The 16676-nt window shown below is 49.8% G+C and overlaps 6 protein-coding genes across 6 annotated transcripts; 3 read left to right on the top strand and 3 right to left on the bottom strand.

Annotated features, from left to right (window-relative positions):
- Nucleotides 1–233: 233 nt before the first annotated feature.
- On the bottom strand, nt 234–4356 carry EPUS_04550 (uncharacterized protein; the record flags this gene model as incomplete). The annotated part of the gene is made up of 6 exons (XM_007807325.1): nt 234–387; nt 436–553; nt 614–668; nt 1451–2506; nt 2577–4116; nt 4166–4356. 6 exons carry the CDS (start codon nt 4354–4356, stop codon nt 234–236), a joined length of 3114 nt encoding a protein of 1037 aa, XP_007805516.1.
- A 476-nt stretch (nt 4357–4832) lies between these two features.
- Nucleotides 4833–6344, bottom strand: EPUS_04549 (uncharacterized protein; the record flags this gene model as incomplete). The annotated part of the gene is made up of 3 exons (XM_007807324.1): nt 4833–5864; nt 5917–6182; nt 6254–6344. 3 exons carry the CDS (start codon nt 6342–6344, stop codon nt 4833–4835), a joined length of 1389 nt encoding a protein of 462 aa, XP_007805515.1.
- A 2441-nt stretch (nt 6345–8785) lies between these two features.
- Nucleotides 8786–11128, top strand: EPUS_04548 (uncharacterized protein; the record flags this gene model as incomplete). Its single annotated transcript, XM_007807323.1, has 1 exon — nt 8786–11128. The coding sequence occupies one exon, from the start codon at nt 8786–8788 to the stop codon at nt 11126–11128; it is 2343 nt and encodes a 780-aa protein (XP_007805514.1).
- Nucleotides 11129–12080: 952 nt separating this feature from the next.
- Nucleotides 12081–13000, top strand: EPUS_04547 (uncharacterized protein; the record flags this gene model as incomplete). The annotated part of the gene is made up of 2 exons (XM_007807322.1): nt 12081–12291; nt 12366–13000. 2 exons carry the CDS (start codon nt 12081–12083, stop codon nt 12998–13000), a joined length of 846 nt encoding a protein of 281 aa, XP_007805513.1.
- Nucleotides 13001–13591: 591 nt separating this feature from the next.
- On the top strand, nt 13592–14236 carry EPUS_04546 (uncharacterized protein; the record flags this gene model as incomplete). Its single annotated transcript, XM_007807321.1, has 1 exon — nt 13592–14236. The coding sequence occupies one exon, from the start codon at nt 13592–13594 to the stop codon at nt 14234–14236; it is 645 nt and encodes a 214-aa protein (XP_007805512.1).
- A 1067-nt stretch (nt 14237–15303) lies between these two features.
- Nucleotides 15304–15867, bottom strand: EPUS_04545 (uncharacterized protein; the record flags this gene model as incomplete). The annotated part of the gene is made up of 1 exon (XM_007807320.1): nt 15304–15867. The coding sequence occupies one exon, from the start codon at nt 15865–15867 to the stop codon at nt 15304–15306; it is 564 nt and encodes a 187-aa protein (XP_007805511.1).
- Nucleotides 15868–16676: the final 809 nt, after the last annotated feature.

Raw genomic sequence — 16676 nt, 5'->3', positions numbered from 1 at the left:
GTACCTTGACATGTCAGAATGATGTGGGAGAGTTAGAGATGTTTACAGATCTGCTTGACGATAATACCACCAAGACTGTGACACAAGAACACGATAGGCTTATGCGGATCATCCTGAACCGGATTAGAGGACTGGCTGTTTATTGGTACGATGACTTACCCTCCTTTTGATTTTCAACCTGTTCAACAAAGCTTTGGCAATATCCATAAAACCCGCATTGGAAGTCCCAGTGGCTACTCTTGAGTTATAACCGAAGAGCAGGATTCTGGCAGTTGGAAATGGCCCGGCAGGAATTTCTCATCTTGAAGCCACAAGAATTTGTTCTTGCTCCATGTGCGCTCGCCATGGTTGGCTTTCCCTGGATTGAGACCGTGGATGGCAACAATGCTGAATGTGATCAGTACTTCTCTTCCAAGCAGCAGTGTCACAACTTACTCGATATTCGGAGAACCCGGATTTGTGAGTTCTCGAAGATAGTTGTCGACATGGGAGTTCTCGTCCTCATCTTCCACACCAGGTGAGCTGTTCCGCGAGTTGGCTCTTGGTGGAAAGGCTACACATCGACGTCAGCTTCAGCAGCCTAAGCAGTACTGCCAGCATCAGTTTTACTCACAAAGGCCATACCAGGACTCAGGTTGTACAAGATTATTGAACACCATCAGCCAGAGCTGTTAAATTAAGCCCGCAAGAGAATTTAATGCAGACTTACGGAGAGAAGATTATCCCTCGATTGATGTTACAGTGGGCTTCGGTTGCAGTGTCCTCTTTCCATACTGTCTCCAAGTGCACACTTAGTACCGTGTGTGTCCCAGGAATTGAGTGGTAGAGAAGAACAGAGGAAATCAGCCCCCGGGGGGCTAGTTAATTGGGGCAGGTTGGAAATGCACAGACCGGAGGACCAACATCTATCGCAGAGACTGGTTTACAGATCTTCACACAGTAGCTTCAGCTGCAGAAAAAGTTCTGACTGCTGGGTCCCGAGCCGTGAAGATACAGCAGACGTATAACTGGTGTGCTTGTATGTTTCAGCAGCCGAGCATCTCCTCCATCACATCACAACCTGTGTATTGGGGAGTGATGGAAATGTACACGCAGGTGATACTGGGCAGTTCACAGGAGACATTCCAGATGTTTCTCTTCGCTTCAGTAAGAATTCTATTACCTGACTAGCCATCATCTGTCGTGATTAAGATTGACTAGTCAAAGTCTATGAGCATGCTCCTGGCTTGACCTTTTTGAGCGAAACGCAAACGAAGACAAGACAAGACATCATCATGCTATGCTATGCTGTGGCCGACGTGCAAGGAGTACACCTGTCGTGATTTGAAATCATCGTCCACATGAGCATGCGGTCTAAGACTCCTGCCTGATCAAAATCTGCGTCTCCCTTGCTCGTTCGATACATGCGCATGCTGAATCAATGCCTCTCATCCCAGTCATCCCTAAAAACCTTTCCCTCCATTGCCTTCTCCTTCTCCTTTCTTTCCTCCGCCACTTTCCTCCTCTCTTCAAAATACGCCTTCTTGGCTTCCACCTCCATTCTCCTCTCCTCCGCCCTTACAGCATCGAATGCTTCCGCCTCTTCGGCACAGTCTCCGTATTGAGACTTATACCACTCCTTGTTCGCATCGAGAACCCGGTCTGTCAAAGTTTGCAGGACGAGGGTGCCGACCTCGACATCTGTAACTCTCCTGCGCTTCGAGCTTGGATGGCCATCGTTCTCAGTGCGGTTTTCTGCTTCGGCACTTTGGTTCGCGGCTGTTGACCTATCCTGGATCTGTCTCTTTCTCTCTTCGATCAGCTTCTTTCGCTTTTCCTTCGCGGCCAGATACTCCGGGGTATGCGCCAAGGGCTTCCCATCCCTAGGTGAGACGATGTTCAGGGGAGTTACAGTGTTGTTGAGGGGAGGGGTAGTGAACCACAAAACCCTGCCGTTGTCATCGCATGGGAATTGTTGTCGAATTTCCAGGGGTATCGAGGCGTTGGCTGCATCGGACATCACGTAGACTTCAGGGTGGCGATGAGAGACTTGGTTATGGTGGGTAGTGGAATGATGGTAGCCCTGCGTTGCTGATGAGACAGGCTGATTCGGTGGCGGGACACGTGGGGTAAAGGTTTGGGCGTTTGATGGAGGGTTGTAGCTGCTTGGATGGGCAGCTGAAGGGGTTACTTGGGGTTGCTGGGCGTATGCAAGAGGCTGAGATGGAGTGTGCGGGACTACGCTAGCTCCATATGATGTTTGTGATTTTTGGTAAGAGGTTGGACGCCCAATGCCTGGTACAGGTGATGCCGAGGTTTGGTGGTAGGCGCTGCCTGGAATCATCTGAGGAGTCGCGTGAGCCGCCGCGGAAGGGCGGCCAGGAGCATTCGACATTATAGTGTCACCTTGGATGTCGACGCTTGGTCTTGATGTTTGTCGTGGAAGAACAGTGTTGGATATCTGTCGAGGTGGAGGCGCAGGTGGAGTTGGTGGTGGAGGAGGAGTTGGCTCCGGTGGCGGCGATTGCTAAGTGTAGTCTCAGTGACTGGCGTTGAAAAAACACAACTCAAGACACCGTGCGAGTAGATCTACTTACATTTTCATCCCGAGGCTGGCAATGGACAGCTCCAACAATGGGAGGAGCATTCTCACGCCCCCATTGAGGCGATGGGAGCTCATCTGTCTCCTTCGCATCATCCTTGAGGAGATGTTTGATAGGACTCGGTATCTTCTTGATCCTTTTGGGAGCATCAAACATATCCATCTCGTAGTCCTTCTCTCGTACCTCGTCTGGAAGACAACTTGCCCAGGTCTTGATTTTGTTGAGCCTATGCTTCTCCTCATTGTATCGAGCCTCGCACACATATACTTCTTTGCTTGCATCCAGTCCTCGGGGTCGTCCTCGATTGTACCTGGTGAAGAACATCACAAAGCAGCGGTCAACTATTTCATCAATGTGGTGATCTCTGTACTGACCAGTCTTGACCACTTCGTTCGCATAGAAGTGCTTCTCATACTGATGAACAGTCTGCTCCGGACGATAATACCAGCAGGCATTGACCCATTGCTGGCCCTCCGTGTCTTGCCACGTCCGGTAGATTTGCGCAACGATTGGCTTTGTCACATCGTTAGGATTCTGAATGTGGACCCAGTCGCCGACCTTCCACAATTCATTGTTATGAAGGATGCCATTCGGTAAAGGTAACCTGCCATCCTCCAACAGATATTCGGTATCTGGCCTCTGCCTCTCTGCTTCAGCAATTTTCTGTGCTTCCTCCCAGAGCTCTTTGGCATCTTTGTAGATGTCACTCTCGTCTTCGTTATACTGCATCGCATTATTAAACATCACCTCCATGTCCTTCATAAAATGCTCCAGTGACTGGTACTTCTTCCTCTTCACCTTACGCTTGATCAGATCAACTGCAATAGGTTCTTTGATTTCGATGTAGTAGCCAGGATTTTGTGTCTTGTCTGGCAGTCGTTCGAATGGAAGGATTTTCAAATGTCCGGCATCGCTCCTGAACTTGCGAATGCCTTTCAAAACTGACTTGATGCGAGCCTCCATTGGCGTATCTACCCGAGGAGGACGTCCGCGTCTCTTTCTTGCATCACCATCACCTCCTTTTTGAGCGTCCTCAGATCTGTCTCGCTTTCGACCTGCTCCGCTTTGCCGGCCACCCCTTCTCCTTCGCCTTCCCTTTCCCTCTTCATCAGAATCATCAGGCTCGTCGTCTTCATCATCATCTTCTCCTTCCGCATCATCTTCCCCCTCCTCCTCGTCCTCGGTTACTGGATCAGGCTCAGGAGTAGCATCAGGAATCTCGCCAAGATCTGGAAAGATTGTATCCTCTTTGGAAATCAGGCCTCGCTCAACCAGCCGAGCCAGCTCCTGCTCGAAAAGAGCCTTGAGCACAAGCACGTCCTTGACAGGGCCGGAATTGGGTCTATTGAACACCTGCGCATTGTGCACAATTAGCGCAAAATCCCGAACGTATTCTGCGAAACTTGTGTATTTCTTGGTTTGTATTTTATGTTTGAGAGTACTGATAGCCCGTGGCTCTGGTATGATGGTATGGTATTCGGGCAGGTTTCGCTTATTGGGTATGCGGCGGAAAAGGGCAGAAGGGTAGTAGTCTCTGTGCAGAAAGATCAGCTATATTTGGGGCCGAGGTACGCTCTACACACTCGTCCCCTTTGATGGCTATGCGATGGTTCGAGAGGGAATCACAAATAGAGCGCATCTCCTTGTACAGCTCCCGTGATACACCGTCTACCCCGTCACCTGTCTCATCTTCCTTGATTTCTTCGTCGACTTCAATAGACTCTGCCGGGTTAGGCGAGTATTCAGGTTGAGAACGGTCTGCTTTTTCGTCCATTTTGATGAGAGCAGTCCTCTACACCGAACACAAATGTAGAATGCTGATATAGGGATCCGGAGCAACTACCTGCGTAGCCACAAAGTGAGGATGATGCCCATATCTAGACCATGTCAAGGTACCATTCTCGACTTGACAATTGAAGCTCTCGCGTCCTTCTTGTCGCGAAATGCTAGAAGCGGCCTAGCCTCATCAGAGCTTTCCTTGGCAGGCTTCTGCACCAGAACTTACTACGTAATACTACTTATTGTATCTTCGATGGTGACTTGATCAACAAGGACAAAGCTACGTCAGGTCCCGAGTCTTGGATAAATACCATGTCATCTATGTATGGGTTCTAAGTACCAATCAGTATTCACTAGACTTTATCACATGAAATATAACCTGTCCCGATCTCACGCCATAAGCTTTGGCCACACGCTCACTTCTAGAGATCTATCGGATCTCTAACTGCCAACAGATAGCAAAATACTCGTTCATAGAGCATCCATAATCAGAATGATCGCACCCGTTGCAATACCAAATATTAAACTGTACGCCACCGATACTTGACCCACTCCATCGTAGAGGGCCCGGGCATTGCTGGCTGCTGGGTCAGGCAACACCATAGGGATGTTGGGCGGGGCATCACGAATTCTGACTGAGTTAAGCACGGATGGCGGTCTTGTGCTGTTGACGAGTAGACCGTAGAATATTTCCATTGCGCTGAGTTGCTGACCAAGCCCACTCGTCCCATCCCAGCCACCAATGTACCATTTTGCTCCACAAGTGTTACCGAATTCGCCAGCAGTGCAAGCATTAGATGCTCCGATGGCTGAGACACGCAACAGCTGGCCAATTCGGCCCGCTGTATTCGGAGCTAGGAGAGATGTGCCTGCGAGCCATCGGGCTAGGTATGCCTTCATGCTGTGCTGGTCCACGTTACAGGTGGAGCTCTTCTCGCACATTGCCTCGAACATGATGTCGGTAGCATTGGGAAATGGCGAGAAGAAAGTGGATGTGGCATCGAGCAGACCCGTGGTTCGTGCGACCCATTTTTCGGTAGCGTTAGTGTAATTCTGCATGACTGCTGCGCCGTATAGATATATGGCAACATTGTATGTCCACTGATGATGGTTAATTTGAGTGCAATTGATCTTGAGGTCGGTACCGTCGAAGACATTGTACATGTTGTCCACCAAGCCGATTGCAGTTGTCCAATCCCAAACCTTTTCAGCCCAATCGACGTAAGTCTGGTTTCCTGTCATTCGTGCCAACCGAGCAGCAAGCTGGAAAAAGCCACCATTGGAGATAGAGTTTTTGTAATCGTGACCGGCATTTTCTGGTATGAATTGCCAGCGGAGACCACCACCACATGTTTCAGAGTCGAAGTTCCAGCGCTGCACATAACCATTGAAGACGTTGTCACAGATTTGTCGCCAGGAAGGGTACGGATCTGGTGGTTGAGGAAAGCCAAACTCTGCAGCAGACATCGCAGCGAATGCCCAAAACGCCTGGTCATCGTTACCCTGCGAACAAATTAGCAATAGTGCTGAGTCCCGTTTTGTGAAGTATATGTACTGTGTTGAACTTTTCTTGCGGAAGCATGAAATCGTTGGTGGGTCCGATCTGAGAGACAAGGGCTTCATAGGTAACGTTGACATAGCTATTGTCTCCAGTAAAATGCCAGTAGTTGACCATGCCGCCCCAACTTGCACCAGACTCCCACCAGTAGTAAGGTGGAAATGGCCATTTGCCTAAAACACCGCCAGTCTTGTTGCCATTGTATAGGGCTTGCACGCCATGTGCGACAGTGGCAGCAGCATCACGAATTGATTCTGGGGGACCTTGGCATCAACACATGCGGCGAGGCAATTTAAACAGCGGCTGGGATAGACCGCTGAAATCTTGTACTCACTGGGATCATCAACATCAAGGACAATTGCCGTAGCCAGCCAGTTGGAGAGGGCAAGCACGATAGCCGTAAGCCAGACTCGAAGCACAATCATAGCTACTCGAAGAAGAGGAAATGCTCTGTAATGGCCTTCCTTGATGGCACAAATGCGGATCTGCAGGAATATGTTCGAACGCCATCTTAAATGTGAGCATGGCCAGTGAAGGCAGGCTCAGACGTGACCATATCATAAGACGTGTTTTCCCTTTCTGGACTCTCGCCCAGTGATGATGATGCCAAGAGACTCTGCTTGCGCAACCATGCGTTGGCAGGACCATTCTTCGCTGTACTGGACGATAGGGTCTCCGCCACAGCCTTCTAGAAGCGAATCGTTGGTCAAGTACCGGTAACTAGCCACTGGGACAAGAGCCACGAACGAAGTGCGAAAAGGGCTGCGCCTCCTGCGCCCGTAGCCGCCTACCCCACAAGAGAGTATTCACGCCGGTGATAATTGATCATCGCCTAAAGATTTTCATTATTGTCCATCCAATCGTCGGCTTACCGTCTCGCCACCTCCAGTGCGCTGTCTAAAATCCTTTGCTCTCGTCTCTAGATCCTTGATATGCGCAGGAACCCACAAAACAATGCCGACAGCCGCGAAGGGGGCACTCCTACAGTGTGATCCGCCACAAATGGCGGTACTGAAGTCGATCAATGAGAAGGCTGGGAATATTTACATCATTGAGCCAATCGATGACCATACTTGCCTAGTCAGCGAAAACAAGGTCGATGAGATCAAACGCCTTGTGAAGGAGACAATGGATACAGCAATGGGGATTGGGGAAGACGATGCAGAAGAGAAGGACAGTGACCTTGATTGAGGTATACCCGATCAGTCAAGGTCTGACCGACGTGCATGAAAGTGGACATACTTTTCATGGATGGTTCTCGAAGAAGATCCCTTACTTCAAGAGTGCGCGCTAGCAACCCATGTTCACGGTATGCCTGTCGCGTCGTATATGAAGGACAATATCTAACAGCATTAGTGTTTGCCACGAAGCTCAACTTTCTTATCCGTTCTCAGCCGTTCTGAGAGCTGCTTTAATACCATTATTACACACTTCAGGCCGAAAGCAAAATGTCCAGTCCTCGGTTGAGAGGACATTCCGTCCTGGCTAGCAGATTAGAGGCACGTCTGGCACTGGAGGCTGAAAAACGTGTTGACTTGAAACAAGATGTTAGGTATTGGAGAGCCTGCTTCGACTTTGGTTCTATTGGCAAGAAGGATGGGAGAATGATTGCTGTCGCTGCCTTGTCCAGTTCAAAAGAACACCCTTCCACAAAGCCAGGTATCTAAATAAGCACGGCCTGGTGGTGGATATCGTGTTGCGTTGCGGATTATCTCCATCTTAGCAACCCAGTCGATAAGGTGACTCGTCTAGCTATCAAACCTGATCTATATAGATCTATCCTTATTCTTTTCGACCATACTGGTTCTACAGTCATCAGAGCGTATACACACCCTTCTTATGGAACAACGGATTGCACCCATGTCCTTTTACCATTAATTATCTGCCGAGATTTGAAGCAAGATCAACAAAGCCTGGTTTTGTTGTACTACTGTAGCTTACTATGCGTATTAAGTCAGTACTACGCGTCGCAATCCCCCTGTCTTCGGGTAGCAATTTCGCTCCTTGGAACAAAGATTAAATGTAGAGATCCCAGGAATACTTGAGTACCTACCGTAAGCACGAAACATGCCTCCTAACAGTGTTCCAATAATGTCGAGCCTCAAAATAGCTTAGATTGGCCTGGTTGAAATCACTATCAATCGCTTAGACTCGCTTCTGGGTGTGCTCTTTTGCTCATCGATATTTCGCTGAGAAACGTGATAATCAAACCTTCCTTCGACCCTACCATGCTTCAGCGCGCGACCCACCTACTTACACCGTACTACTGTGAACCTAAGTACAAGACAAGGGTATATCGTGCCTCCGAATGGGTAGTGAAGCTTCTGGTGGGGAATCCCAGGGTTATGTGGCTTGTCTCTAATCATCGGACTGCCACTTCCGCGCGATGCATCCAGCGAGCCACTCGAGAAAATAACCAGGGCCATAAAGCCTACGCCTAAGGTTCTGCTGCATGCACGCAGAATTCGGTCGCCAGCGTTGCACCTGACTCTGGAGAACCACTTCGATGTGCCGACTCACATACTGCATTGCATGCTGCATCCTTACTCCCAAATTACAAGCGGTGCCGTGCCACTCCGTCGCACAACTTCTCATTTTCCCATGCTCTAGTTTTGCTTTCTACTTCTGGAAGCCCTCTTCGCCATCCAGCAATTAGCATCTGGAGGTCTCCATATCGACCACCATCATGAGCCCTTTCAGTCAAAGTCCCATGTGACCGATACATATTGGCAAAGGTCGGGTTTCTACTGAATGTCAGATTTTCGATCAGTCGTGATCTCGATGGCTTCAATGTCGATGCGTACACTGCCACATGTAATATGCGCTGTACATGTACTTTGATCTTTGCCATCTTATCCGAATCGCCATGTTATTTGCGAAGGGTTCCATGCCCAATGTACCTCGCTTGGAAACTCGCAAGGCGTTGCTAGTAATTGACTTGCAAAATGATTTCCTGCACGAAGATGGCAAGCTTTTTGTCAAGAATGTGAAGGATTTCTTGCCCAAAATCCCAAGCCTTGTTACGAAATTCAGGGAGGAAGGAGACATTTTCTGGGTTCACACAGAGTTTCAAGAAACTCGACCCACAATATGTCCAGTTTCACAAACTTACGCGATTGTGCTGGAAGACTTCTTAGGGACAGCCAAAAGCAGGGAAGCGAACCCATCTCACAAGGCTGAGCTGCCCGAGCATGACTTTAAGCGCCCAGTGAAGGACTTTGGCAAGGATGACCCAGAGGCTTTCCTTGCAGAGAGGTCAAAAGCGGACTGGCCTCGTTGTTGCTTGCCAAACACTTTTGGCTGCGCTGCTCCACGGATGATTGCTTCGGCCATTGACCAAAAGAGAGATTCAACGATTACAAAAACTTGCTACTCTGCATTCCAATCCAAATCGCTTCTCCCAATTTTGAGGATGAGGTTTATCACCCAACTGTACCTATGTGGTTCACTTTCGAACGTCTCTGTCTACGCAACTGCTCTTGACGCTGTGAGCCATGGCCTGGAGGTGACAGTCATTGAAGACTGCGTAGGTTATCGAAATCCAAAATGTCATGAAGAGGCCATGAGGCAGATGGCAGATACAATGGGAGTCAATGGTACTGATTATCAAGAATTGATGGATGATCTCCATGGAAACCTTGGAGACGTCGTGACTCCATCAACCTTCAACAGCGCCATTGGCACACGGCAGGTAGACGGTAATGACAGCTCAGAGAATTACACAGTGAGGGTGAAGATCAAGAGATGGATGGACGACGTGAACGACGGTAAAGCAAATCATGAGGCATGCCCCGACTCAGAGGGAGTTGATACATTCAAGGCGGGCTCTGCCAAAAGGCGAAGCTTGGGCAACGGGGCTGGATTGAACGTTTCACATGCTAAAAGGCAAGAGATGCGACCATCGCCCGTTCCTGCATCACAGAAGAGATCCAGTGATACAATTGACAATGAAGAAGAGCCTGTAGAATCGATATCGCGCCCACCACAGAGTGCCAAGACAAGCCGGATCCGTATGCGGCGCATGCACATGACACCGGAAGCGAAGGAGTCAGCCTCACCAGCCACAGCTGAAAAGGTGGGTGTCGACGACCCGCGGAGGAACCAGATAACCCCACCATCCTCCTTGGCCATCATCGAAGCAGATTCGGATCCGGATCGCTCCCTTTTAGATGAAATGTCTTCGCTTGTTGATAAGGCTAAGGCATTCGGGAGAACTTTACGCGGAGCTGAACGGTCGACACAACCCAGTCCCAAAGTACTAGGTCCGGGCGACTTCATAGGAGAAAGGGATTCCCGTGTCATTTACGATTTTCTACCTGCAGTGGAGCACTTCAAAGATGCTTTCGCCGGACTTAGAAAAGATGGTGAGTCATGCGAGGTGCATTGGCAGGAGATGTATCATCGCTCGGGTAAAGTGCCGCGACTTGTCGCAGCCCAAGGCGAAGCCCGAGAGGATGGCTCAATACCAATATATAGACACCCGGCCGACGAGTCTCCACCCCTTTTGCCCTTTTCTCCCGTTGTTCAAAATATTCGAGAAGAAGTCGAGAAGGCCATTGGTCATCCAGTCAACCACGTTCTAATTCAGTTGTATCGGTGTGGCGAAGACAACATCTCAGAACACTCAGATAAGACTCTCGACATTGTGCATGGATCATTTATTGTGAACGTCAGTCTGGGTGCAAAGCGTACAATGACGCTGCGAACAAAGAAGTCAGCTCCTACCACTCAAGCCCTGAATCAGTCACGTCGGGCATCTGCACCAGCATCAAGTCCACATCTCCACGCTGATGTGAAGAGGACAGCACAACGTATACCTCTACCTCACAACTCGCTCTTCATCCTCGGTCAGGATACCAATCGGAATTGGTTGCACGCCATCCGAGCTGATAGAAGGCCAGTGTCTGAAAAGACAGCAGAAGAGCTTGCTTTCAACGAGGAGAGAATCTCATTGACCTTCAGGCACATTGGCACATTCATCAATCCCAAACATGGGACCATTTGGGGACAAGGTGCTACTAGCAAGTCGGTTGAAGGCGCCAGGAGCATTTTACAGGGAGAAGAGGCAGAAGAGGAGGGCGAGAGGTTGATTCGAGCATTTGGGCAAGAAAATCATCAGAGCTATGATTTCGATTGGCAGGCACAGTACGGTGCTGGCTTCGATGTCGTCAACTTCACCACTAAGCAGGATACTGTGACTACCGCATGATATATGGAGGTGAGTTCAGCGTCTTGCACGTTGGTATGGATCCTGGAGATCGCTCGCCAGGGCCCACAGTGCGCATCAATGACGCTAAATCATTGATCTGTGTCGGAGAGGAGGTCCATTATTGATCCCTCGCATATTCGACGATTCGGCGACAAATGACTCACCCTCAGCAGTCATGGCTATAGGCATAGTCCGGCTGCGGCTAAGTGTCTACGTCGTTGGTCTATGATTTATTGCGCCGGCACACAATGAACCACAGTGGTCGAAATCATGATACAAACTGCTTGTACAGTTCCTGCAACCGTCATACAACCCAATCTCGGGACTCACTGCAACGCTGCTCTGGTAGCTCTATCCACAGTCGACCTGATAAGGGACTTAAACGATCAGCGCGATTTTGTTGCTTTGTACATGTACATCTTAGCGGAAGACTTACCAGCCAGCGAGCTAATTTAGAGTTCCGCTTCATGAATTTAAAGAAGACGGAAACGGCAGATTTAGGAGAACATTTTCGCTCTGGGGAGGCACTGGAAGTCGATGGGTTTGGCTTGTATTGCATAAGGTGATCGGGCGCAAGAAGAGGCTCTGTCTATTCCTATGCCAGGTGCTTAAGAACACTGCTTTTATTTGAAGCCCACTTCTAGCAATGAAAACAAAGGTCAGAATAATTCTTATTGGTCTTGGCCGAGTTCATCGTATAACGGTAAGAGTATTACTTCGTAAGGAGTGTTGTGGATGTGTTGCATTCGGAGGACGCGCGGAGTATGCGCACTTCCGTAGCCGAGGCTCAAAATTCACTCATCGGCCACACTATTCTTTACCCTTTACCTTACTATACAGAGTCACAATGTAGGCCTGCAAACTGGGCACTGTCCATCTCCGGTGCTCATTCTCTTTATATTATATCGGTAACACCCCGAACCCGGTGCACTTCGATTTCCAGTTGCTAAAAATGGCACCCGCGCTGCCAGAGTTCAAGTTCTTCCACCTCTCCATGCCAGCGGAGTACGTTGCGCATGTCGAAATCAATAGACCCGACAAGCTGAATGCTTTCCATGGTCCTATGTGGCACGAAATGAGAGCTGTGTTTGATTATCTTTCGTTCGACCCGGGCGTGAGATGTGTGCTCATCTCTGGAGCCGGGCCGAGAGCGTTTACTGCAGGTACGCGCGCAGTCTGTTTCTGGGGATTGAATAGCCTTCATGTGTCATGGATACTGAATCTAAAATTCCATCAGGCCTAGATGTTAAGTCAGCAGCCATCTCTGATCCGATACAAGCTCAAGCAGCAGATCCGTCCCGGAAGGCCAATTCCCTCCGCCACTACATCCTTGAGCTGCAATCTTGCGTATCTGCTCTGTCATCATGTCAGAAGCCTGTTATTGCCCTGATGCATGGTTATGCATATGGTCTCGCAATAGATATCGGAACAGCCTGCGATATCCGGTTATGCGCCAAGTGTACCAGGTTCTGTGTCAAGGAAGTTGACATCGGACTGGCAGCTGACGTTGGGACATTGAGTAGGCTGCCGAAGGTGATGGGTGGATTGACAAGCTGGGTCAAGGAGGTGTGTCTCAGTGCGCGTGAGTTCGACGCTGAAGAGGCATATCGGGTTGGGTTTGTCAGCAAAGTGTTGCCAAACAAGGAAGACGTGGTTAGGGAGGGCCTGGAGATCGCCACTACGATTGCGGGCAAGAGTCCCGTGGCAGTGCAAGGAACGAAGAATGTGCTCGATGCGACCAAGGGCAGAACCGTGGAGGATAACCTGAGCTACACTGCGGTGTGGAATTCGGCCATGCTACAGAGCAGCGATGTAGAGAGAGCTATGGGTGCTGGGCTAAAAAAGAGGACGCCAACGTTTGAGAAACTGTGATTGAGACTGATGACCCGCAGGAAGTTTCCAAAGGTGATATGGCGCGTTCGGATGACACTGGATAGATGACTTCACAGAAAGCACAATATAAAGTGGGAATTCAGCAGAAGAAGGTGGTGGGGTAGCGTAGTATAGTGCTCTATAACTATTCAATTGCCCGACCGGCTTCTCTGGGCTGATGAGCCCGCATCACCAAAATAGGTTACCGATAAGATAACTTAAGTAGTAATGATTGACAGTGGCAAGCCAAGGTTTAATGGCCGCGTACTGCGTCGACCGCAGCAAGGTCCAAAGTGAAAAGTGATGACAAAACAAGATTTACTCCTTGCTCAGCTGCCCTTGCGCATCCATCTATCCACGTTCTGACCATCATCGAGTCGAGGTGACAATGAGAAGTTTTGCCATTCCTGAGCAGACACAACTTTGCAACAGCGTTTGATAAGCATCTACCATACCTTGCTCGGCCGCCGGGCGTACGAAGGGAGGTAACGAGTGGCACAAAAGGAACTTGCTCCGAAGCAACAACGCATCCCGAGGTTCACTTTGTCACAAGATAATTCATTATTCCTATCACATCAACGCCGATTCGATATGCCTCCTCAGGCAATTCCAACACCATTTGCATCCGAGATAGGCTCCCGCATCTACCAGACTGCTTCGCCCACAGGCCCCGTAGTCTCATCTGTACCCACAGCTCCCGCGTCCTCTGATGACACCGACCGGAACAGTCGTGCCTGGAGTAACTATCTCTATATAGTCGTCATCTTCGCGGTTGTCTTCCTCCTCCTTGGCTTGCTCTACCGACGCAAGCGACGAAACTTGGCCGCCTCCACCTTTCCACGCAATCGCTTCCAAGCATTCCATACACATCATCCTTCTCAAAGCAGAGACCTCTCAGCCGTACAAGCCAACAACCGGGTATGGAGAAACATGCGTGCTGGGCCTTTCAGTCATCATGCAAGAATGGACTCTGCGGGTACGAGAAGACCAGGGACCTCCGGTACGGGCAGCAGAAGTAGAGTGGATCTTGATGAGGAGGTTCCGCCACCTTATGTGGTGGCAGAGCCAGAAAGGACGTTAGATAGGGGTCCATCGACGAGGGAGACGAGGGGTTGGCCCGATCGGAGGACGAGGGGCGACCTGGATATGAATGATTTACTGAGAGAACGAGAAGCAGGCTCCATCAACAAGCCGCCTGGATATCAAGAAAGAGACATTACGAGGAGGGATGGGTGATATGGGACGGTCGATGAAATCCTAGCGGACCTCGGTCGAGAGCGAAGCCATCCCTCTCGTTTAATTCTCGCATGAAGCGCCATGATTTGCAATGATGGCCAACGCTACGATATTGGGTGTTGGGAATTGCAAGCATGGCAAAGGCGCATATTCTTCTGACTACTGGGTGGATCCCTCAAGCTGACGACTCCGCTTTAGATATGTTCGGTCCTTCGGGATTTTACAGGCATGGCAGTCAGCACTGGGCACATCTCCGGGCTAGGAAGCTCTCTCAACGCCTGTCATGATTACAGCATAATTCCAATCAATCTTCTCCTCTATCATACAGCGGTTCCTCTGACATTGTAACAAGCCTATGTGCTCAATCAAGCCATCCACATTCCTGTCACCATCGATTGCACGAGAGTATGATGGTAAATCCCCCTTTATTGCAATTCGAAATCCTGCACAGCCGCATCATTTCGCCGCATTCGAACAAGCTTGGCGGGCGCATGCTTGCTCCCAGAAAATTTTTGTAGTCGAATATACCAAAAAACAGGCTTTTCCCATGTCACTCACGCGACAGACCAGGCTATTCCTGCTGTTCTTTCTTCTGCTCTCTGCAGCCAAGCCTGACATTGCATGGCATCAACGCGGGTCCCATGAAGTTTGTCCAACTCCTAGTTATGTAACACTTGATGGCGTAACTTCTTGATTCTGTTCCGTCCTCTCGGGTCAAGCCTGAGTAGCTTGTCTGGCCTACAGCGTAGTGGCCAAATGAGCTCGATCCTGTTTTTACGGTATCTGGGGAGCGGTAAGAGGTCTGGCTGATGTCATTTCTGGGGCAAAGTTGATGACATGTGGACCTCTTCGGATCTGGTTCCTGGTTAACATATATCTGTCTGATGCGCATCGATTTCATTGCTCCAGGTTTTTCAGTGCCGCTCCTCTGACTATTTTCTGGATATTAATCTGTGATGATTATCATTGCAATCGGTGAAGCTGTACCTGAACAACCAGCGGTAAGAAGGGATAGTACCTTTGCACCTCTTCGGTCACTCTTCGTGTCAGCCGAGATTTCTTCGTCTTTACTTCACCGTTACCCGGAGGTCTTCCTGATCCTTCACCTCCTGCCTGCTTCGCTTTTTCACAACAAAATACCAGACAGGTGAACAGTCCCTCTCACCTCTCAAATTAGACACATCACCAGCACTCGCCATGGCCAAGTCCTCGTCAGCATCCTCCGCCATCTCCTCCGCCGCCTCCTCCATATCTGGCTCAGCTGCAACAGTAGCCTCATCGGCATCGAAATCCGCTCCATCTGCTGCCTCCGCCGCCTCTGACACAGCCTCAAATGCTGCCTCCTCCATCTCCGGCACAGTCTCCTCAGCAGCATCAGCCGCCGCTGACCGGGCCTCAGAAGGCGCCTCCTCCGTCTCGGGATCAGTTTCCTCCGCCGCCTCCGTCGCTTCTGATACAGCCTCGACAGCAGCCTCTTCGGTTGCGGCATCTATTTCGTCGGCCAGTGACCGTGCCTCCTCTACCCTGGGCGACAAGGCCTCTGCCGCCACCGCTACAGCCTCGAAGCTAGCCTCTGATGCCGAGCATGGCCTCTCCAATTTCTCGCGATTCGGCATCACGATGGCAGTCATCGTGACCCTGTTGGCTGTCGTGGCAGCTGGGATCTACTTCAGTGGGTATGCGGATGATATCGGACGTTGGGGAGCCAAGAAGTACTACGCCGGTCAAGCAAAGGCTGAGGCTGAGGCACTTGGTAAGGTGGGTAGCGAGAAAGCGGAGGCGTTTTTGAAGGGTGAGTCAGATTCTGTATTCATTGGTCTGGTTGGACAATTTCAATATCTAAGTGTGTGCTGGTGGGAGCTGTTCTGATCCGGATCGGGCATGGCAATGTTGTGCAAAGCTTTACTGACGCTACTATGTCCTTGCAGATTCATTGAAAAAGAATCCTCTCATGGGCGAAGATGAGTTGGAGCAGGTTGCCCCGGGACTGGGTAGTGAGGCTGTACAGCAGGGCTTGGGTGGTGTAAGCGATAAGTATGGTAGGCTATGAAAAGATTTGCGGCGGTTTCTGCTAGCAGAGCTTGAGAAAGGGGGGCATCGGCTAGCCTTACAAATGCTTTGCAAGATGGAATCTGGATTGCTTGTGAGATACTAAACTATTTCTGTGAATGGCAACGATTGGAGCGGCTTGCTTAATATTCAAGATGTTTTTGCTCTCCAGGTGGAAGTGTTTTATACCTCCCCTATTAATCTTTCTTCTCCGCTCTGGCGCAAATAAAGTTGGAAATAACTACTAGTAGTACTTATAGCACAAGACAAAGCTTACTATAGAGATTACCCTGTTTTCCCGGTTGAGAATGAAACCTTCAAGCAACAGGACCCCACACACCCCACACCTGCTACATACTGTAATAGAGATTGCAGTAATGATCGAAAATTA

Source organism: Endocarpon pusillum (genome assembly GCF_000464535.1).
Source record: "Endocarpon pusillum Z07020 unplaced genomic scaffold scaffold6833, whole genome shotgun sequence".
In the NCBI taxonomy this organism is placed as follows: Eukaryota; Fungi; Ascomycota; class Eurotiomycetes; order Verrucariales; family Verrucariaceae; genus Endocarpon; species Endocarpon pusillum.
This window is presented reverse-complemented; position numbering and strand designations above follow the sequence as displayed.